A 25,181-nucleotide genomic window follows, 5' to 3' on the forward strand; every position below is an offset into this window, starting at 1 on the left:
ATTTTCGATAAAAAACACAGGAGTTATTAAGCTTCAAAGTGGGTGAAAAAAATCGTGTCACACAGATACACATACATATACACTATTCACACGTACTAACATCTATACATACAGAAATTAACTTTGAATTTTTTTCGCATTTTTTGACATGCCAAGGTCTTTTGAGTCCAAAAATGTAAAAGTCTTGAGGGGATCATTTTTTGACTGATCGCCATACTTTCTCTCTATTATATATAACAGCCGGGATGGCAAAAATTTAGATCTGTGCAGAAAATCTACTAATTTTCAAAATTATTACTCGAAGGAAAAAATATTTAATTTTGTAAAACGAAAGATAATTTTTAGATTCATTAGTCATATAAATATGATTTACGGAGAGTCTGTCTCTCACTCCGTATATTATTAGCTGTTTATCATTAAAAAAAGTTTACAATATTTACTTACATTAATTAAAATACACAGAAATATATTACTAAAACTAATAATTTAATAAATATTAAAATAAAAAGTATTATTTTCTGAATGAAAAAGCAATCTTTATTCAAATATTCTTGCTCCTTTTATTAAAAATTATATCAACCGTAGAATCAACCGTAACGAAATTTTATATCTAAAGATTATTATATTTAACTAGCAGCGTTTACTTTTGCCCGGCGTTGCTCGGGCAAAAGTAACGATAGCGAAGATTAAGATTATTACTTTATAGTCACAAAAGAAAGAGAGTAATTTCATCAACAAACTAAGTATTTCTAAAGAAAGATCGAATTTGAAATCGAATGTTCTAATATTGTTCGATTTTCATCGAATGTTCTAAAGAAGAAAAGTCGAGAAAAACCGAACTAATCTGTTTAAATTTGAAAATCGAATATGCTCTAACATATTACTCTATTTCTTTTTTTTCTCCAGCGCCCGTTTTATCTCCATCAGCGTCTTGCACGTCGCTTTCTCTTGACACTTTTATTGTTACGTAACACTTTCATTGTTGATGGAAGTGTTAAGCCTTAATCCTGTCCCTCTCCCCGTGGGGAGGAATTTCGAAAAATCCCTTCGTAGTGTGCGTTCTCGTGATGTACCCTAACTGTGTACCAAATTTCAACTTTCGACTCCTAACCGTTTGGGTTCTGCACTGATTATTATTATTATCAACTCGTCTCGATTATATATATATAGATTACATTTCTATGCAGAATACATAACTTTTTATGAGCAAATTTTTTACGGTAGAAGAAATAATATCAAAATTACTACGATAAAAATAATCGGTTATAAGTAACAGAATTATATTTATCTCTATATCTATAGTTATAATTCCTATAAAACAATTCAATTTTTGTTTCAATTAATTAATGGAAATTAAAATTAATCAATTAATTAATAAACTTTTTATGATTTATCGACATTTTCAATCTCATATCTAATTGCATTCATTGTATACAAAATGATTCTCATCGCTGACGGTAATTATTGGTGACATGATATCTTAGTAATTTTAAAGATTACAAAATTGTGAACCACATAGATAAGGAAACTAATATTAATTTAACGAATATTATTGCACCTTTTCTTCTTTATTTAATTTATTATAACGTTATCTTTCTACTACTATAACCTAAAATTTACGTTGTATTTAAAGATATGGTTAGTTCGCGATTTTGTGCAGAGAGAATTAACCTCTCCGTATATCCGTGATAAATGAAGCGAAAGAAAGTTCTCTATAACGTGAAATTATTTATTGTGACGTCGGAATGCAATTTTTAAACATGTTTTTAATTTATTTAACTTAAAATATATGCTCTCCACCTCAAATTAGTAGTGGCTTGCCCCTGTACATCATACTTTTCCTTTAACAATAGCGTCGTGCTGGTCTTTCATTAACTGTTTTCAGGAAAAAACGTTTGAATTGAAATAACGTTACTTTTGGTTTGCCTGGAAAGTTTGAATATAGTTAAACTGGGTCTTCTGACTATAATATTTGCATGTCTGGCCTCGTCTTTCATATATCTAACACCTTTCTCGAGATTAAGGAAAGACAGATGGACGGACGGACGGCAGTGGGAATATATACCCAATAATTTTCAAATATTTAGCGTATATTAGAGTATATATTCTTTAAACTTTATTTAAAACATACTTCCATAACTTTGATATAAATTGCAAAGTTATTTATTTCCTATCGAGTGTAATAGACATACTTATTGAGCAGCAATTTGAAAAAATTGCACACCTATAAATTCCCGCTGTCGTTCGTCCGCCTGTCCGTCTGTGTTTTTTAACAGCATATTTATTGTATAAGCAGAGTTAAAAATCATCAAAATTATTAATTTAAAAATATTATTGATTAGTTTAAAATTAAATATTTTGATAGTATTCAACAGTAATAAAGTAGACATAAAAAATTTAATTTAAATTTCATTTTTTAATCTTAATTTCACATAGAAAATTTTTATATCGATTATAATTATTCTTCTTTATGCAAATATTGTTGGCCGTAAAGTTATAACCTTTAAATATAAGAATTATTCGTTAATTTGTCAGAAATTTCTTTTCCATTGCTCACATATAACAGTAATTTTATTCATTGTGTGATACTACATTTTATACATTTTAGCGCAGTCGATATTTATTCTCAGTTATGTAAATGCAGAGGAAGCCAGCGAATAGGTAAATGGGTCAATGTCCCTTACAGTATCTTGTTAGATGCGAGTGACTTGTTTCTAATCTTGACAATTTCTCTGAAAACGAAATTGTTAACTTAGTTTATACGTTTCTACATCGTTTGATCCAATTACCTGCATTGTGACATTTGTCCAGCTTCCTTTTATAAAAGTGTATAACATATATTGAAGATAAAAATTCACATTACAGTATAATAAATACTAATATAAATAAAGTAACCGGTGAGCTAAAGTATTATTTTATACTAGAGTCATTGCAGAATATTTTATAAGATGATTTGACGAGATGAAGTTCTTACACTGAGTATCAGAAAAAAATAAAGTTTTAATTATAATATTAAAATAAAATTTAAAAAAATAGGTCTTATACACGTTTCCATTTTAACAAATTGTTTCCTTATTGGAAAATATTATTTCTAATTTTAATTGCAATTTCTAAATGAAAGATGCTAACTCTAAAGAAGATGCTAATTCTAAATGTATATGTTAAAAAAATAAATAAATAAAATTTCTCTTAAAATTATTTAATTGGAAGAAATCTAGTATAAGTTTTAATCATATAGAAACGATTATCCTCAGTAGACACTTTAAATAATAAAATAATACGAAAATATTCTTTAAAAAATGACATTTTATCATTCTGTTGCCCTTCAATTATTTAACATAGTATGAATCAATTATTATAATATACTAGAAATTCTTCCGTCAAGCATGACGGAATATTTTTAATGAGAAAGTAGAAATTGGAGAATTGAGAAGAGCTTCAAGTCGAGCTCGACATTGTGATGCTTTTCCTGTAACACTTGTCAAAGCCATTCTTACTCGATGTTGTTCAAGTCGCACTTCACGTTCCTTCGGGGGTCTCGGTTGTTCTTATTCTTTTACATTAGAAGTTACCTGACCATTTTTACTCTTACGCTTTTCCCTAGGCAAATTCTCTTGTCGAATATGAACGTCATGTAGTCACTGTCGTCACTGCAACAATAGTGTGATTATCGATCTGAAATCGATTAAACGTTTATTCTATAGCTAATATTTCCACAAAATTGATAGCCAGTCAGAGCATAAAACTAATATAACTAAAATTTCGTGTGGATTGGACAAAAATTGCAGGAGTTATAATGAATTCACACAGACGACGACTTTTGTATTAGTAATAAGCTAATAATTATAATTCTTTATTAACGAATTAAATATGTAATTTAAAAAAAAATAAATTCACTTGACCAACTTAAATGTAATCATCATAGCGATAGTGAATTAAACGAGTTTCCTGGTTAGATACATTAAACTAATGCATATATCTATGTCTGCATGCAAGAAAACAGAGCATAATAGCTTTATAGTCGTGACCAATATAATTAGACCTATTTTAACGTGATACATTTTCTCTTTCAAGAATTCAAATAATTTAATAAAATATTTTATCTTTATTTTTAATTACGTTTCTTCATATTTACCTCACCTCAGTAGCGCGTTATCCTATGATCAAAACAGGGCAATTGCCAGGGCTCCCTGTTGGTGGGGCCCTAAACCAATCTTTTATAAGAAAATATTTCCTCGAAGAAAAATGACTGAAGTCAACACTATACATGGGCCTCAAAATAATTCAAATTTGCCTGGGCCCCGTGAAACTATAACGCGCCACTGATTTATCTCTAGCTTATATATTTTTATAAGATTCTTCAGACTTTAACAATATTTTTCTATATTAAAATTTTGTCTTTAATATTTTGATATTAAATTTTTTTTAAAAATATATTAATAATTGTACAACATAAAATTATTACAATTCCATTACTTTATTTAATCCTGTTATATTTCATCTGCGTAAAGATGATGTACAATAGCGTACATACAAATATTAATGTATATCCTAATATTAAACCGGTGAGTCCTTAACAAAGAGTCGCATGAGAAATCACCTTTAAAAATTCCGTTCAATGAACAGGGTATTTATTAAAAGATTTATACGCTAACTGAAAATGTAATTTTTTATTATGAACCTGCCAGGAATACAAAAAAAATAAGTCGTTAACACTTTAAAAATTTGATAAATCTATCTATTTATCACGTCAAGAAGTAAAGAAGGGAAGAAATTTCAATATTTCAATGTTCAATCAACAAAAAGATGATTTGAAACTTCCAAGAGAGTAAAATATGGCTTCAGTTATAAATTTCTTAACAAGCTGAAATTATTTAGCAGTAAAAGAAGGAATTTATTTACGTTATGCCCATTTAATACGATAAACATTTTTTATATTGCTAATATTTGTTGTAATTCTTTTAACCGTTCGGCCAATCAGAAAGTAGAACGTTCTGCTTGATGTAAATATATGGTTGCATACTCGAGATGAAGAGAAAGTACTCTGATGCTGTACAAGTATCAACGATGTTCCTCCGCACAGATTTATGGAAGACTAGAGACTTATTTTTTCACTTACTCCATCCGTTTCGCTATTTGCTTATACTCTTAGCTATCGCCATAATTTTTCTTTTGATTATTTATATTTATCTCGGATTTAGTCGACGTCTTTACGATCGTCTACCCGGTGCTAACATCCATCCTCTCACCGAAATCATCGTTGTGCTGAAAATATATTTTCAGAATAAGCATCTGGATAGAAATATCTGTAAGTTCCATCTTAATAATTAAAATATATTATATTAATAATTAATAACGATAAATTAAAATTATTTTAAGTCGTATATATTAAAAGTAGTATAAACAATGCATAAACTGAGTGATATCACGTTAATGATTTGAACAAATGTAATAATTTATAATGTATCGACCAATGAAAAGGATTAATAAAGGATGCTGAATAGTCTGCTGGTGTTTTAGTAACCATACTTCATCGTAATTGAATATATGAGCGCTCAATGGTGGATTTATCACACACTATTGACTCAAAGATGAATGAACACTGGTTATTTATTGTAAAAACGGCAATAAATAAGCAGTATTTATCCATCATTTCTCCTGCTTAATAGTACGTGATAAGTCGTCCACAGAGCCAAAACTTAGTGCTCACGTATTCTATTACAGCAATATAAGGAGATAAAACACATCACCAATACTTCATCCTGATCAAACAACGTATGGAGTGAAAGCACGGTTCAAATAGCAATGAAATTTAAGAATTTATTTATAATCTACTTAAAATGCTATCTGCAGAAAATAATTTAAATCTATTGTGTTTTCGTAATTTATAAAGTCTTTTTCTAAATTTATCTGTCTCTAAATAAAACACCAAACAACTTTTCTAAATAAGAAATATCGGTCAAGTGAATTATCTAGGATTTTAGAACATTAAAATATATTATCATATATCAACGTCTCTTTATTTATTTTCATGCATTTATAAAATTATTTATAACATTTTTCGATTACTTTCTTTTTAAAGCTTAACTATGAATTAAATTAGAGCTTCTGAAGAGGTTTCCACCCTCGTTAAGAAAGGAATATTTTATTTAAATTTACATTTTTATCAAAAATTCTTGTTCTGTTTCTTTTAATAAAAATTTCATCCATCTATAAATTTTAATAAATATGTTATATAACTGGTGTACACTTTTCTGCTTGGTCTATGATTTTTGCCATGCGTGAAGCCATTAAAGAGAACCTAAGAGGAATTTCGCAACTTCAAGTTTCCTAGTTAGAAAGTAAAGAGTGATGAATTGTAAACGAAGTGAAAAGGAGTCACCAAGTGGAAAGTAGTTCGATAACCTTTCTTTTCTCCACATCCTTTCGTAACGGTTAAATTCTAACTTTAATATTTTACACAGAACTTAACAAAGTTTACTTCGTAAAGAAAAAATATAGAATAAAAAAATAGGTTGTATGACCTTTATTAATTATTTAACACGACTTAAAATCGAGTAAAGTTTCATTTAAGTCTATATTTTTAGATTTTACCCAGAAAAATCGTCATTGAACATCATTAAAACAGCATAAAAATAGCTCTTTAGTTTGTTTTATATATTTAACGGTAATATAAATAGCAATATTATATAATAATAATAAATAAATAAATATATATATATATATATATATATATAATTTTTACATATTTTAAGGGAATCTTCAACTATTAAGTTCCTGGTCACACGTTTATCGCAAGGAGGGTTTTTATCGCACGTGCATAGGAACATATCCTGTTGTAGTAATTTACAAAGCGAATATACTAGAGGTTAAATATTTAAAAATTATTACAAAAATTACTAAAAATTGCAATAATATCTAAAAATTTATATATCTTTAAGGCTATTTTAACAAGCAATATTAACATCTACAAGAATAAAGGATATAAATTTCTCAATGTTTGGCTTAAGGATGGATTATTAACAAGGTATATTGTTAATATTTAGACATTATACATTATTGTCATTAATCTATTTTTTCGAAATTTTAAATTTTCTTTAATATTATTTCAGCTCGGGAGCGAAGTGGCGAGCAAGAAGAAAACTTCTTACTCCTTCTTTTCACTTCAAAATTCTAGAAGATTTTTTTCCTATTTTTAATGATCATTGCTCGATCATGTTGGATATAATGATGCGTTCAAGTGATAAAGACTGGGTCGATATAGTTCCCATTATAACGAAGTGTAATCTTGATATCAACTGTGGTCTGTATTAAGTTCTTATAATTATTCTACTCGTTTTACACGGGCTAAAAGTTTATTTCTCTGTCAAAAACATTGCAGAAACGGCAATGGGAATAAAACTGAATTCACAGATTAGCGAAGACAGAGGTTACAGAAGACACTTAGAAAGGTGTGTAGTTTATTTTATTACAAACTTGCTTCGTATCATGTCCTCAAATCTTGCAACTCGCATTCCATCTCAGTGGGCGTTATCTTACGAGCAAAAAGAGTAATTTCCTAGGCCCCCTGCGTTGGGGGCCCCAAACCAATATTTTATAAAAAATATTTTTAAAAACATTACCCCGAAGAAAAATGTACGAAGTCAACACTGTACGCGGGGCCTCCTAATTCAAATATGCCTTGGCCCCATGAAACTATAACGCGCTATTGTTCCATCCACTTCTAATTAAGATAGAATGCTGAAACTTTGAGAACATGTCAGCATATCTAAGTCCAATGACTGCATGTTAGAGAACGTCCCACTCCACAATCTTCTCCACCCCGAAACATAACAAATATAGAATTTAATCATGTATATGTAAATATATTGTAGTGATTAGTTGTAAGCTTCTTGTCTCTATAAAGTTTATTTAATAATTATCTCAATTAACCAGTTGGTAGAGATATGAGGCTTATCAAACAACAATGGGGTCAAGTAATCGAGACTTTTATTTGTGGAATGCATTTCGGTCCTCAGTAGACGGTCCTCAGCCACAACTATATAAATAAGATACCTGCAATATTTAACACAATAGTTACAGGTTACACTGTAACCGTTCGTACTTCCATTCGATTACAGTTTCTACTCACAGTTCAAACAGACAATTCCTTATGTGACACTGTGTGATGTATTTGATGTGGGTGGCAATAACTCCATCCCATCCCCAACTACAAACATAACCAAAAGCGTTTATAATTTTCTTTTTAATATATTAAAATTATGATCGACCGAAACAATTTTTTCAACTATTTCCTCTTACACTCCCACGTCATAAAATGACAAATTATTATTCGCAATACTTTCAAGTCATTATCTTCTCATCACTTTCCTTTTATAATAAGTGAGTGAAATAGTAGTGTTATATTCAACATGACCTAAAACTTGTAAAATTGATCTCTTATTCTTCTAATAATAAAATGAGGATGGACTAGACTGATAGATATTAAACGATGGCACCATTCACTTAATAAAAAGAAATGCCGAAAGAAAAGGAAACACACCAGCAATAAAAATTGATAAAAACTTTTATGATTTATTTCCTTAATATTTTGTTGACTAGGAAATCTAGAGAAATAAATCTGTTGTATTGCATAAGAGGAAGATGTAACGCCATTGTCAATTTAATTATTTACAGAGTGGGAGAATTGTTTTTATCTAGAGCTGTTAAACCTTGGCTTTGGTTCGACTATCTCTTCTTTTGTACAGAAATTGGTAGACATTTTTTACATCATGCGGAAGGGCTTCGAATATTTGGACAACAGGTAAAAATATTAATCATTTTTAAAAATTAATTTAAAACAAACTAAAGCATAAATTGAATTTAAAAATAAAAAAAAAAATTCAGGTATTTGCTGAAAGGAAGCAAGAATTTTTATCAAGAATGCAAAATGGAACTTGCGACCATAATGATAATACTATAACGAAAGGAATTAGAAAAAGGAAAGCATTTATGGATCTACTTCTTCATCATTATTTTGAAGACCATAGTTTATCAGAAGAGGATATTTTAAACGAAATTAATCTTTTTATGTTTGCTGTCAGTATTTTATTATACTTTTTTCGTTCGCGTAAACATTTAGGTCACCACTAATTTTATTTATATCAATAGGGTCACGACACCACCTCGTTTAACCTGTGTTGGACCTTGTATCTTATCGGTCTTCATGGAGATGTACAAAAGAAGTTACATGACGAAGTGGACTCATTCTTTGGGGAAGAAACGGACACTCCTGTATTACCTGAACACTTAAAGCATTTTAAATATTTAGATTGCGTGATTAAAGAAAGTCTTTATTTAAAGTTTAATTTTTAATTATATTTTTATTTAAATTATATATACTATGTAAAGTGTAAATTATTAATCATTTTCATTATCATTTTAGGAGGTTTTACGGCTTTATCCGAGCATACCTTTCATAGGAAGAGATTTGTTAGAAGATGTCCGTGTTGGTGAGTTTATACTGTTAAAAACTTTGATTTTATTTAATATAAAATCGCAAAACGCTTGTTTTAATAATGTTTATAAATATTTTATAAATAATGAGTAACTGTATGAAAATAAATATGAGAAGCTGTTAAAATAAAGTGGAAATTTATGTGTAGAAATTTTAATTGTATATGAAATATTATGAAGATGATCAATGGGAACATGCCTCACCAACGTGAAGTTTCCCTGCTTTTCTTTACGTAAGTAACACTTAAATAGGAAGCAGTTTCCCATAGAAAATTCTATCGGAAGACATTCTTCTCATGTTTTCGTATACAAACAAACAAACATTAAAATTTAGCAATTTTTAAAGCCAATATTGCTCTGATAGACATAAAATAAATAAGAAATAATGGATTTTAAAAAACGAAAACAAGGCTGCAGACAAGGCTACAGTTTAATATTAAACGAAATTATTTAAAGTATTTATACTATTTTGATGGAATTCTTATCCAGGTAATGACAATTGAACTTAGAATCGTTCTATTTTATATTGAGAAAAAAATTGAAAGAATTAAATGTAACCTTATTAAAAGTATAAAGATTTCAGTAAATTATTTCTGCTTTCAGGCGATTATCTCATACCGAAAGGAACATCTTGCATCTTCTTCTTATACGAATTGCATAGAGATCCCGAAGTCTTTCCGAATCCTGAAGTATTTGATCCCAACAGATTTTCGCCAGAAAATTCCCACAACAGAAATCCGTTTGTCTATATACCATTTTCAGCAGGACCAAGAAATTGTATAGGTAAGGATCGTATATAAACTTTTATTACTACCTCAATTTACAATAATAATTGTTCATTAATATGTTTAGGTCAGAAATATGCTCAGGTCCTAGTTAAAGTAATACTTATCCAGACGTTGCGGAAATTTAATTTGGTTTCCTTGGATCCTCGAGATCGCATCCCTGTTGGAGGTGAGATAGTACTTCGACCTAAAGTTCCACTCAGATTGAAAATCACTCCAAGAAGAAAAATTGTATAGTAATTTATGCAAATGTATAATGATTGATTGCTATATAAAAATATAAAACGATTATTTAGAAACTAAATTTATTTAAAATATTATCTTTACTTCGAAAAACTTTATTTGAATTTCCTAAATGTTCCTCGACTTATTATTCTATTGTGGACAAATATTTTCCTGACAGTCCATAAATCTTCTGAATTTATTTCATTGACCTATATTTAAAGATTTGTTTATAATGGTAAAATAAAGTACGTTTTAAAATCAATTTATCTCATTTTTATGCACTTTCTCTGTAAATTACACATTTGATATCTAATTAATACACAGTAAAACAGTAAATATAGCCTATAACTTTAGCTACATTCGTAGGAAAGAAAAGATTTTCTGTTTAAAACGGAAACCTGCCAAACCAGAAAAATATTCGTTTACGCAGGTTTCACTATGTGTTTCTTCCAAGTGTGTGATACTATATTTTATACATAATATAGTACATTATCATACGTGTAGAATTTATTTTTATTGGGCTGCAATTCGAAAAAATTGTAGATATAAATTACAGCTATCATCTGTTTGTCTGTTCGTCTGTCTTTCCTTAATCTCGAGACTGGAGACAGATAGATAAAAACGAGACTAGGTATGGAAACCTTAGGGGCAAGAGGCCCTTATTAACTATACAAAAGCTTCCTTTGGAAACCGGAAGTTACGTTATTTCAATTTAAAATTTTTTCTTGAAAGGTGTTACATAGACGACCGGCACGACTCTATTGTTAAAGGAAAAGTATGATGTACAGGGGAAAGCCATTACTAATTTAAAGTGGAGAGCATATATTTTAAATTAAATAAATTAAAAACATAATTAAAAATTTATAATACATGTACATAAATCAGAAAAAGAAAAAAATATTAATATATTATTTACTGAAAAAACTATAAAGCAAAACATTAAATAAAGATAATAACTTATAATGAAACTGTCACGCTCATAATTGTTCATTTCTTGTGTTTTAAGCTTTAAAATTTAATAGCACAGAAATGTGATGGTCACTCCATCTATTGAGAATAAGCTAAACTAATAGAAATTTTATCAAAGTTTGCAGTAATTACGATATAGCACTGATCTCTGCTTACGAATAACACTGTGAATCATCGTCAACCGTATAGAGTAAAATATATCAGGAAATGTGAAAATTTAAAGACATTCAGCAATTCCGTTGACATCTAATCGAACTAACTGGAATTGCCAAATATTGTATACTTAGATAGCGTATTGAAAAGTTCTCTGGAGCAAAAAAGAATGTTTTCATAGACAAAGTACCTAAAGTTGTAAAAGTTTGGAATTAGTAGTTTTTAATCAAAAAGTGCTTAGGAGTTGATAATGAAAAATGCATTACTAGAATCTCTCAGAAATGTGCCCAGTGGCTTACCTTTTTCAATGATCCTCATACATATATTTGAATACATAGATCTATGTATTCAAATATATCTATGTATCAAGAATCTTAGCTGTGCAATGTGCTTAAACTGAGTTGAGTTGAGTAGGTTAGAAAAACATATTTTGCGCCTCCATCTTTTTTCAGAAATACTATAAATCAGAGGCGGATTCACATCCGTAATCCAAAAAGTCTGTAGCGTTGCTGCTCTCTGCTGTATATCTAAACTGTGTATCAATATCAATATCTTGCAGGTATAATTCTACCAAACAAGCTCATCCACAACTCATAATTTTGACGGTTGCACAGCTCTCAGCTGGAGTCCAAAATCACAGATCGGATCACATCTCAACTTATCTCAGATTCGGAGTTTTTCGTAATTCGAGGTAGTCTCAGTCTCGTTCACTTCGAAACTTGTTTATAGTTCAATTACTTAATGCTCTAATAATTTTTATTTGAATGCTTTCATTTTAATAAGAGATAAATAAAAACATGTCTTTCGTACTGTATATCCATAACTTATGTTACAGATGAAACTTAATTTCAAAAATGGGATTTGCTGCAACATATCTAGACCAATCGAACCATATAGTGGTAGGAAAAATTGAATGTTCTACGAGCACATAGTTTGCAAAATTGCTAAATTTTTTCGCTTTAATCAGATAAAATGACAGAATTTTGAGAGTTTTTAAAATGAGTAATATGCAGCATTATGCAATATTTGTAAATGCCCTCAAGGCATTTATGTGCTCGTTATTGATCTATACTTGATATGCATTTTTCCAAATATTCGGTTTTCATATTAAAATCTGCAACTAAGGAACCAAAACCAATATCAAAACACAAAACACGTATGTAGTAAAGGTCCTCTCCTATATTCTTACGATGTTCCATCAATATTGAATTGCATCGGTGATTTTTTTTATTACCCCGAGTTTTTTTCTATCCGTTTTCGGATTTTTTGACCAGATAAATACTTTTATCTTTGCCATTTATAATTATCAGACATTCCATTTTAGATCTCACAAAAGTAAAATTTAAAAATACTATTATCATTTTTACATATCTGTCTTCTGATCAATCAAGTTTACTCTTCGTGGATTCTATAACGAATGATGCATGAATCAAAAACGTTTCTGATATCACTTTAATTATTTCAGGCGTGGATTTTATTGCATGATTTGAAGTTTTGTGAATGTCATTACCATCGATTTTAAAGCAAAATATTGCAAAATGCAGAAATAACATTTTCTAAACACCTTAACATTTGAAGCAAGCATTGATTAATAGTAATTTATCTGTAATGATCGGTTTTTAGAATTCAATTTCCAAATTATCAACAGTACACTACGAGTATAAATATTTTAGAACAAGATTACTAAATAATTTTGAAATTTATTAGTGTTACTAACTGTAACTGAACGAAATTTGATAACCCAAATAGTTAGCTACTACCTCATAAAAAATTCAGGGCATTATGTTTTATTTTAGACGTGATGGCACGTATAATTACCATATTTTCCTTTCATGTAACATGTGACAGTCAATCAACTTACATAATTCTTTATATATAGGAAATAGGAAATAATAATAATTTATTACTATTGATTTACGAATGTTTATTATTTTATTTATAATTATTTACATAATAATAATAATAAATAAAATAATAAACATAAATTCAGTAACATGTGCATTTTGTAAAATGTTTAAAACAATTATTCTTGTAATTAAAGTATAAAATGAATTGAGAATGAAAGAAATAACATTCATTTGATAATATAAAAATTTTTAAATAAGCCAACATTAGCATAACCATCAAAAGAGTAGTTAAATAAAAAGGTTGCTGGTAAAGATATTGGTGGTGGTAGCTTGACAAATGTCATTTATGTCAACTAATTATCTTTTAATCTGTGTTTATGAATCCTATAAACGACTTTTCTTTGCAAGGTATGTGACAAGTTCGTCATTAGATGCAGACGCATCCTGTATTTCTACTCAGGCAATATTTTGTCAATGGCACAATGGCAAAATGTCATTGACATTTCGAGTTCACTGCCCACCTATAAAACTTATTAATGATGTTAATATATTTCTTAATAATGATTAATTTTCAAAAAATATAATGCTGATGTAAACCGGCGGCAATATAAAAAAATGGGCACATTTCCACTAAATTTCCGGCTGTGGAAACAGGGTAGATTTTTTATTATTTGAGTGATACCAACAAAAATAGAGATTTGACAACAACTTAACAGGAATTTACATGAATCCTAATAGACATATTTCTTCACTATAAAGTATACCAGAAAAGTGTTAATCTTTGACATAAACTATTAAATGGTTATTTCATCTTAGCCATACTTTGATCAGGTTTTAATCGGTTAATTAGATGTGCCAGTTGTATAATAGTTAAATTCTTTTGACATTTCATCACAAAATTTGACAAGCTTTTGTAAAAATAAAAATCTTTTTCCGCATACACTCTTCACATTTCTCTTTTGCTCTAAGAATATTTTTATTATAACAAGTTTTTATAGGGCCTAAATAAGAGATGTTCTGAGCGCCAACCGTATAATAGTGAGAATAAAATTTATTATGAAAATTTTTATCGTATTAGGCTACGCAGCATGTTATGAATTTAAATTATCCCTCGGTATAAATACCGATACGACTTAGCATCGCGTGCATATGACATCAACCTATGAGATTTTACATGGCATAGTTTAGCGTCATAAGAATGAAATTTACAAAAAAGAAATAAAAATACAATTTTTGATCCACTTATAGGCTCTATGACAAAAATAACGTTGCTGCTTTGATCTCTATTGCTCATTCGAGAGGAAATACGGCCATTTACCGTTTAAAAATGGACTAGAATAACAATATGGATATGAATATTCTCTCGGATGACCGATTAATATCCTACGAATGAAAACAAAAAAACTATAAATGTTGAAATCTGTTATATTCATTATTTGTTTATATTACACGTAAGTTATAAATAAACATTTTCAGAATTTAAAGAGAAAATTATATTATTAAGTTGTAGTTATTTTACCATGACTTTACAATGCTTAAAGACTAAAAGCTAAGAATTAAAGATGACTTATTTTGCTTTTCAAAGTTTTTAATGTTTCTATAGGGTACCAAAAATTCTTCCAATCCTCGATCTTATTTTCTTTTATCAATAGTTTAATGTTTAAATATATCTTTGTTTTATTCTTTCTTCCTGTGGGCACTATCTTTTACCCCATACTCATCATGGGTTTTGCCAGGTTCAAAATGGGATGAACCGCCCATGAAAAATTTCTGGATTCATGGATTCCATCCGTGATTACCCGGAGCGGTAGGTTGACACCTTAACTCCCTTGTCATCCAGCAGTCAAGTTTATGGTGCATTTAAATTTTGTTTTAATAGTTTACGATAAAAACAAAATTTAAATATTTTCTTAAACTATAACTTTGTGCCAAATTTACTTTAAACACATATACAGTGAAACCTCCATTAACGAACACTCCCGAATTGCGGATACTTCTACTTAACAGACATTTTTACAATCCCCAGACCATTCAAATAGGACGTCCATTATATTTACCTCTAAACAGCGGACAAACCTCTCGGTCCCGACTCTGTCCGCTATTCCAAGGTTATACTGTAATATGTTATATTATATTTGATTTTCGAACAAAATTGTACAAAATAGATCTAAGTTATAAGGTAGAAAAAAGAAAAATATTGATATAATTTCATTTTAAAGGAAATATGAATTTTGTAAATGTCAACAATAAAATATGATAAGACACTTTTTCCCAATAACTATAGTTATAATATAAGGAAAGATTAAAAATGTCAGCTGCCTTCATAAATTTTAAAATAACTTGTAATCGATTATTATAAGCATTCCGCCTCTTTCCATGAAAAAGGACTTGGAACAGCTTCTGTAAATATCGAGATAAGGATTGGACATGATTATCTTCCGTTTTCACGTCGCATGCGACATGTAGAAGCCAATAAGACAGTCGTGATACTAACATACAAAATTGTTAATAGTTTTCCATCTAAATTTACTAAGACTTGTTTTACTTATTATGGTGGGTGTTATCTACCACATAAATGATGAATGCTTTTTTAACATTCCGTATAAAATTAATAACCTTATATAATATATTATTCCAAAAGCCATCGTAATAAGAGCGCTAAAAGACATTAAGTGTCTGGTTTTTAAATTTTGAAATAAAAATAAAATGAAACACACATTATATTGAACGAACGATTATTTATTGTGTCATCGTCAAAATACCAAGCTGCAATTTTTAATCATATTTTTAATTTATTTAATTTAAAATATATGTTCTCCACCTCAAAATTAGTAGTGTCTTGCCTCTGTACAGCATACTTTTTTTAACAATAGAGTCTTCTATTAACTGCTTTCATGGGAAAACTTTTGAATTGAATTAACGTGACTTTCGGTTTGCGTCGGAAGTTCATATCGGGGTCTCTGTCCCTAAGATTTCCATGTCTTGTCTTAGCTTTCACCTATCTATCTCGATTCTCGAGATTACGGAACGATAGTGGATATTTATAGGTGTACATTTTTTCAAATTGCTGCCCAAAAAGTAAAATTACGAGCTCCAAGGGTTCGAGTGTTAGCGCTTGTATTATATGATTACATGGATTTTAACATTGCACGATTAATCGTTTATCTATTAAGTATTAATTTTGAATAGATCAGACAATAATTTATATAATAAAATAAACCAGCAAAGAGTTGCTGAACATTCCCGACAACATTTAAAATTTTGGTGACGCTATCTGTTATCATGTTTTATTTTACAAAACTTTATATATTTTTCAGTACAGAATGTTGTATCTATGTTCTCGCAGACGTATCGCCAGGTTTCTTCTAGTCACATCCACAATCTTTTTCGATTTCTAACTGTTGACTTTCAAATGGAAGTTTATATATCCCATCTTTCTCTTCCTTTTTTACGTTGTCTTTATCGTTTCGTAGCAAGTTATAAATATTGGGTGCTCTTTTATAGATAATTCTCGAGTTTTTATAAGATAAAGAGCATTAGATACAACATTTGGGTAATTTGCCAATAGCGGATGCCTTCAACAGAACTTTCTACGGGAAACTTGCTCTTTTACTTTTTACAAATTTAACACCATTTAAGAGTTAGATATGGGGAGCAAAACGTTGTTGAAGCGAGATACCTCGACCAACCGTCACTGTTCACTAGATTTATCCACTCTATCACTGGTGAGCTTCACACGTAAAACGTATCAAACTCACACTTAGGCTACCATACACGTTTCGAAATTCTAAACTTTTTTAAATTGTAGTCAGTTGACTCGGAATCAGAGATTTACAGAAAACAGAGATCAGATTAATAGCATTTCTCACTTTAATGATAAATATGTAAATGAAATTTTACATATAGAAACATTTTAGTGTCTAGATTGTATCATGTTGGCACATTTTTAGACATCGATGGAAAAAGACTGACAGTCATTGTGATGGAAATTATCATACTGTATGACTAAAAACGTAGCTTTTAACGATTGTAATTACAGATAGTAATTACGATTTTGAAAACAGTTGCAGCAAAAAACAGTAGATAAGCAAAAAGCAGAAACTGTCGTCCATGGAATACTTCAGCCTATGAAGACATGTCTCAGTAGATTCTTGACAAATCCTTCATTTTACGCATGTCAATTTTATCCTTTGGAGGATCTGAGATTCGTTTAAAGTATTTTATTTATCTACTTCAACACACAAAAACCTTTGAAACTCCAGTGGTACGTGTTTACAAAACAGCAAACGTTTTCGACCCACTCTGGGTCTTCCTTATAACCGTAGCCTGAGGAAGACCCGGATTGGGTCGAAAACGTTTGCAGTTTTGTAAACACGTACCACTGGAGTTTCAAAAGCTTTTGTGTGTTGAATTATATTTCTTCCAGTATTTGCTTAGATGTTTATATGTTATTTATATACAAAATATTGCGAGGAGGTGTGATATTTACTCGAAGGATTGCCTTTGAAGATATCGAAAGACAATAGTCATTTAACGATTGTAATTACAGATTGTAATTACGATTTTAAAAGTTTTCAGCATAACTTGAGCTAAAAATCCATGTAATCATATAATGCAAGCGCTAACACTCGAACCCTTGGAGCTCGCAATTTTACTTTTTGGGCTGCAATTTGAAAAAATGTACACCTATAAATATCCACTGTCTATCTATGTCGAGAATCGAGATAGATAGGTGAAAGCTAAGACAAGATATGGAAATCTTAGGGACAGAGACCCCGATTAACTATATATGAACTTCCGACGCAAACCGAAAGTCACGTTAATTCAATTCAAAAGTTTTCCCATGAAAGCAGTTAATAGAAGACTCTATTGTTAAAAAAAGTATGGTGTACAGAGGCAAGACTACTAATTTTGAGGTGGAGAACATATAAGGGAGTTAAGGTGTCAACCTACCGCTCTGGGTAATCACGGATGGAATCCATGAATCCAGAAATTTTTCATGGGCGGTTCATCCCATTTTGAGCCTGGCAAAACCCATGATGAGTATGGGGTAAAAGGTAGTGCCCACAGGAAGAAAGAATAAAACAAAGATATATTTAAACATTAAACTATTGATAAAAGAAAATAAGATCGAGGATTGGAAGAATTTTTGGTACCCTATAGAAACATTAAAAATTTTGAAAAGCAAAATAAGTCATCTTTAATTCTTAGCTTTTAGTCTTTAAGCATTGTAAAGTCATGGTAAAATAACTACAACTTAATAATATAATTTTCTCTTTAAATTCTGAAAATGTTTATTTATAACTTACGTGTAATATAAACAAATAATGAATATAACAGATTTCAACATTTATAGTTTTTTTGTTTTCATTCGTAGGATATTAATCGGTCATCCGAGAGAATATTCATATCCATATTGTTATTCTAGTCCATTTTTAAACGGTAAATGGCCGTATTTTCTCTCGAATGAGCAATAGAGATCAAAGCAGCAACGTTATTTTTGTCATAGAGCCTATAAGTGGATCAAAAATTGTATTTTTATTTCTTTTTTGTAAATTTCATTCTTATGACGCTAAACTATGCCATGTAAAATCTCATAGGTTGATGTCATATGCACGCGATGCTAAGTCGTATCGGTATTTATACCGAGGGATAATTTAAATTCATAACATGCTGCGTATCCTAATACGATAAAAATTTTCATAATAAATTTTATTCTCACTATTATACGGTTGGCGCTCAGAACATCTCTTATTTAGGCCCTATAAAAACTTGTTATAATAAAAATATTCTTAGAGCAAAAGAGAAATGTGAAGAGTGTATGCGGAAAAAGATTTTTATTTTTACAAAAGCCTGTCAAATTTTGTGATGAAATGTCAAAAGAATTTAACTATTATACAACTGGCACATCTAATTAACCGATTAAAACCTGATCAAAGTATTGCTAAGATGAAATAACCATTTAATAGTTTATGTCAAAGATTAACACTTTTCTGGTATACTTTATATATACAGTCGAGTCCGCATAAGTCGACACCCGGATAACTCGACACCATCGGTTAAGTAGTCAGTTTCTGCGGTCCCGGCCGACTTACATAGGCATTAATGTAAAGTGACCAAATATGTTAGGTTTAAATGTGGGACGCTTGTGTCGTAGGAGCTAAAAATGGATGGACCTCCGACTTACGTATATATAATAATAATAACTAATTCATTAAGAAATAATTTAGTATAAAAATATGTAAATGCATAAGCAAACTTAAAAATAACTCTTTATAGAAAAAAATTGTTTTTTTTCACAACTTGATGGCGCTGTTTGTATATCTGTCATAGTATGCCTAGAACGGCCACTAGAGGTGCCCCTAGATATTATTTAAATTAACTCGTCACCACTGGATAAGTCGACATACTTTTGCTGTTCCACACTCTGATAAGTCGTCACCCCCTCCTGAAAAAATGAATTCACTCCGCGCGTGTGGTGCGAACTCATTTTTTTCAGGAAGGGGAGTTCATTTATTTATTAATATATAATTAATATATATATATATATAGTTAATATTTTTATTAATATGTATATATATATATATATACATATTAATAAAAATGCCTTAACATTTTATGTATTTTTATGAATAAAGTAATAACAGATAAGCAAAAAGAAAGTATACAATCTACATCAACGTTACACTAGAATCCAATTTTGCATTTCTCACGCTAGAGGCATTAAGAATCCTTAGACGTTACTTGCCAACAATTGACAATTGCGAAGATTGTATTTTCAAAGCATTCGTGATCGTTGAAAAAGAAAGTCAAGACAGTTAAGTGCTCAAAACAAACAACACTAAACGAATTTTTCTGTTTTTCATCTACACGGACAGTTTAAATTTAGCAACGCGTTTCTCATCAAGCGACTTTCCGAGTTTATTGCTCAATGGAATCCATGTGCTGAATAAGCGGTATGAAATTCAGCAAGATGGTGGGAACCGTGTGGAAATAGGAAATAGTATTCCACTTTCAAGTTTAACGTTTTGAGGCGACACTTGTAAGATTCTCAGTCAGCATGTTTTGCAGCATTCCAGTTGAGACTGAATGGTGAAAAAATACGTCAAGTTTACCATAAAACTTCAAGAACTTTATAATGTCAATTAAAGTTTACAAAACAACGATTTTGCATAAAAGAGACGAATTACAACGTTAAAACATTTACAATGTAGGTTTCCCCACATACGAATAAACTAAAGTTCGAATAGTCCACCAAAATCCTTACAGATCCGTCGGAAAAACACCTTGCAAAGCAATCCCTGACATTTAGCCAGTCGCAAACTCTTTCGAGGTCCGACAATGAAACAGCGAGACGAAAATAACCTTCTTAACCAAGTTCGTTTGATCAACTTCCTTTCCCGCCAAAACTCGACCGTTTTATATGGATTGAAGATAAGATTTTATTGACCAATCAGCGCTTCGTAGCTCTGTCGGAGATCCGGCGATGTTTCGACGATAGGCGGCCAATCAGCGATCCTGCTTTCGAAACCAACGGTCGTTTCACCAACGTCGACCGTTGCTCGTTTGAAATAGAGAAAAAGGCGGGAATCGTACGTCCAGACGATTCTAATCCCGACAAAATATGTCTATTAGGATTCATGCAAATTCCTGTTAAGTTGTTGTCAAGAACAAAGTTACGGAGAAATTGATTAATTTATAATTCTAAGCATCTTAAAAAATATATAAATAGTGTACATTTTTTAATAGTCGTGTAATCAAAACGATCGAAATAATGATTAATAGTAAAGACAACCATTTATACTCTTCTTGTCAGTTATGGTGGAATTGCCTGTTTCATTCCTTTCTTACTGAAATATATGATCTGAAAATTCAAGATTATTTTTGATGAATATGCTCTGGTTTTGGTTCTTATATATATCAAATATATGTATACAGCGCCGGATTAAGCCTCTAGCGGGCCCTAGACAAAATTTAAATTGGGGCCCCATTTAAATAAGTTGCTTCTAAACAAATCTTATATAATGTGACATTAGCGTAGCTAGCATGGGTGACACCCGGTGCGGATATCGTGGTGTCACCCCAAGTCACACCGTAGTGTCACCCTTTTTAACTCTTTTATAAAACACTATTGAATTGTAATATCTTCGCACTCGAGCAACTTGAACGCTATATCGAATATGCGATGTCGCGACGTATAGGTGTAGATTTAGAAAAATCATAACCATTCATACATCGGTACTACCACGAGACGCGGGCTCTAGGAATATATCTAGATGACGTGAGAGATCCTGTGGCGTTACTTCTGACGTACGGGAGGCTGTTAACCTTTTTTTTTTTTTTTTTTTTTTTTTTTTTTTTTTTTATTTAGGCAATGGGTAGTCGAGGGGAGCTTAGTAAGAAAAGAATTGTTAAGCACAGCATTTTCTGTCCTATAGAATTTCTTAAATTTTTAACTCGTTTCCACACAGAGAAATCTTCTGCACTGAAGCCGGGCTCCTCTGACTTACGGGCCCTAGACATTTGCCTACTTTGCCTATTCGATAATCCGGCCCTGCATGTATATGTATATATATATGTATATATATGTATACACAAACACACACACGAAAGTTTGCTTTGATACATATCGATATGCATAGATGTTTTTTATAGTTTATGTCGATGTAACAAACGAAATATAGGAAAACAAAATATAGGAAAAGTTTTTATTATTTAAATATATTCAGAAATTTGTTGTCTTTAATAGATTGGAAAATTTTCCTTTTTACCAGAATAGTCAATAACATAAAAAAGCACTATAAAAGTTTTTATAAAAAAAAAGCTTCTCATAAACTGAATAATTTAATTTTTTAACTAATTTATTGTATTTTCTTAGAGTATACGGATTTCATACACTCTAAAAAATACAATAAATTAGTTAAGAGATTAAATTATCCAACTATTAACGAACGGAGGAACTGGGAACAGAAGTTAGTAAGTAATAAACTAGTCCTTTCTCATAAACTCTTTTATATATCCAATAAATGATTTAAAATATTTATATTTCAATAATTATTTATACGAAAGTAACTATTTATTGGAATTATAATGAACTGAAAATGTTGGTTTAAGGCATTTTGATTCGTTTCAAATACAGTAGCAAATCGTAAACCGTCATCTAACGGAACCATAATGGTGCCATATAAATAAAAATGCTGGATTATCTGACATTTTTGTATTTTTGCAGAATCTACAAGTTATACGCGAGCTGAACTTTGCAGATATTACTATACATACTGTACCAGTGCACGCTGTCGTATGCTTTTGATTTTGTTTACACGTTCTTTAGGCGAGCGCGAAAAACGACGGACGTTGTAAAATTGTTTCGAGGGACTGCCGGGTCAATATTATATCTGCTGAAGGATTATAATACCCAGTGGCGAGTTATAGACTCATGGAAACCCAGGCATATTTGAAATAGGGACACACATGTACTGTACAGTGTTGACTTCAAACATTGTTTCTGTTCGGATGATTCCCCCCAAAATTCCCCGAACAAAAGTGTTTTTAGTTCGTTTCTTAACACGACCAGTGTACCCTGCGCCTGCACCACACCGACAATCGAGGTCCCAATCTTTAATTCAAATTTAAATTTCGATATTCTTATTACAGCAATAAGTTTATAAAAGATTGGTTTTGATTCCCTATTGGCGAGGGCCCAGACAATTGCCCTGTAGGATAACGCGCCACTGTCATTAGCTGAGTATCTTTAAAAATGTACATTGATATAAGTAAAATGCTCGTAGAAGTAGTGAGTGACAGACATTGTTGAACACTTCATCTAAACTTTATAAGAACAGAAATAAAAGAAAGGCTGGTTAAAAGGATGTATCTAACATTGCCTACGCCTTTTTTGTTTTTAACTGAACATGATGCAGTGCATGACTAGTCAACGAAGAACTTCTAAAAACATTAATAAACACGTTATTGTCCGAAGTCTTTAGCACACCCGCGGATTACTAGCATGCCGGATTAAAAGACGGTTCTGGATTATCGGCATCCTTACAGAGTTTGCCAGATTATCGACCAGTTCAGACTATCGGGTAATTAATGTATGAAAGTTTTAAGAAGAGCGATTATATTGTGTCAAATTACATGAAAATAACTTCAAATATCGGTTACAATTATAATATTGAAGACAGTTATCAATTTTAATATTTTAGAACTTTTTTATTCGGAGATAAATGTAATATTAAAAATAATTTAGAATATTTAATAATTATAACTTATAAGTTATACTCAAAAACAGAAAATTTGGAATATTTAAAAAAAATAGTTTACAAGACTACTAATTTATACCTAATGTTTAAAGTCTGAATTTTGAAAAGGCAAGAACAGATAAAAATAAATAATTGTTACTCTATTAAATTCTAAACGTAAACATTCCTATTAAGAATTTTAGAGTCAATGATCAGATTAACATTTTATCATATTCTAATCTCCTTTTACTAGTTTTAATGATCAATTTTTATTTTTAACCACTTTTTCCTACAGCAATATTTAAACTATCCTGTATACAATATGACTAAACTTCTATATGATTGTAATCCCAAGAGAAAATTTTAATAATATCTTAAAAGGTAAATATCTTCTTAATACGAAAATATTCTTAATAACTAACTGTCCAAAGTATAGTAAAGTAATTGAATAATCTAATTGTTTCAAGTGTCATAACGAATAATATCGTTTAAAATTCATCAATATTAAAAGTAAACTAATTGTAACATTGGATTTACACAAAAACTTAATATTGGCCATACTAATATTTACGGTTAAACCTTTGTTAAGTGAGATATGTACTTAGCAGATAAAAACGTGTGGTTTGGATATTGTAATCAAGCTGAGACTTCCTGACGATAATGGACGATAATTTCTTTCCCCTATTCTCGACGGATAAAATGTTTTCTATAAATATCATTCAAAAACTATCGTGCTTATCTTCGATGCCATCGTTTTGCAGAATTTCTCGTGTCTTTAAACTTGCCACAGCTTCATATCTAGATTGTACCCAAACACTATTCGCATCAAACGTTAGTAGATTAAAGTCTCTACTTAACCACAATTTAGTGGTTAAGTAGAGACTATTGCCAATTGTGGTTAAGTCTCTACTTAACCACAATTGGCAATAGAAGTGTAAATGCCTTTATGGTATTACGCCAGAAAAATTAGTCTTTTGTTTTTGACGATATTTTGGCTATTTTTAATTTCTGTTCTTGTCACACCTCTTTTTATGAAACACATTGCGTATCTATTATTTAAAAAAGTACCGTATAAGGAAAAATATACAGTTTCTAAAGGATACTTAAGAAGTGGGAAAAGTCACCAGTCTGAGAGTTGTATAATAATACGCTTAATTCGGATTCTACTATATATGCAAACGGTTGTATTTTAATTTTTATTTTATTCCTTCATACAGTACATGATGAAAATTACTACCGTCTGCTTAAAAATTACATTGCTGCTTAAGTTTTGCACGCCAGTGTATATTTGATGGGCTCAAAGCGGGACTAAATAACAAATATGCAGTTTTCTGCGAAGATATTTATTTATTAATTTCAATAGAACAAACGACTGGTCAATATTGTTGAAGTGCGCTGACACAAATGATACTAAATTACGAAGAAATGAATTATTCTGTGATCCCAAATTATTAAACGAACCCGAC

At 30.3% G+C, this 25,181-nt stretch overlaps 1 protein-coding gene across 1 annotated transcript in view; it reads left to right on the top strand.

Annotated features, from left to right (window-relative positions):
* Positions 1–5,028: 5,028 nt before the first annotated feature.
* LOC136986288 (uncharacterized) overlaps positions 5,029–25,181 on the top strand; it is a 36,883-nt gene continuing 16,730 nt past the window's right edge. The window contains exons 1-12 of the mRNA XM_067283784.1: positions 5,029–5,308; positions 6,756–6,868; positions 6,942–7,027; positions 7,113–7,303; positions 7,382–7,451; positions 8,677–8,803; positions 8,887–9,078; positions 9,151–9,324; positions 9,425–9,491; positions 10,099–10,278; positions 10,348–10,511; positions 21,846–21,870. Of these exons, the coding sequence (XP_067139885.1) occupies positions 5,029–5,308; positions 6,756–6,868; positions 6,942–7,027; positions 7,113–7,303; positions 7,382–7,451; positions 8,677–8,803; positions 8,887–9,078; positions 9,151–9,324; positions 9,425–9,491; positions 10,099–10,278; positions 10,348–10,511; positions 21,846–21,870 (1,669 nt within the window). The remainder of the gene's footprint in view (positions 5,309–6,755; positions 6,869–6,941; positions 7,028–7,112; positions 7,304–7,381; positions 7,452–8,676; positions 8,804–8,886; positions 9,079–9,150; positions 9,325–9,424; positions 9,492–10,098; positions 10,279–10,347; positions 10,512–21,845; positions 21,871–25,181) is intronic.

Source organism: Centruroides vittatus, unplaced genomic scaffold, assembly GCF_030686945.1.
Source record: "Centruroides vittatus isolate TY-2023 unplaced genomic scaffold, ASM3068694v2 scaffold_1015, whole genome shotgun sequence".
Taxonomy (NCBI): Eukaryota; Metazoa; Arthropoda; class Arachnida; order Scorpiones; family Buthidae; genus Centruroides; species Centruroides vittatus.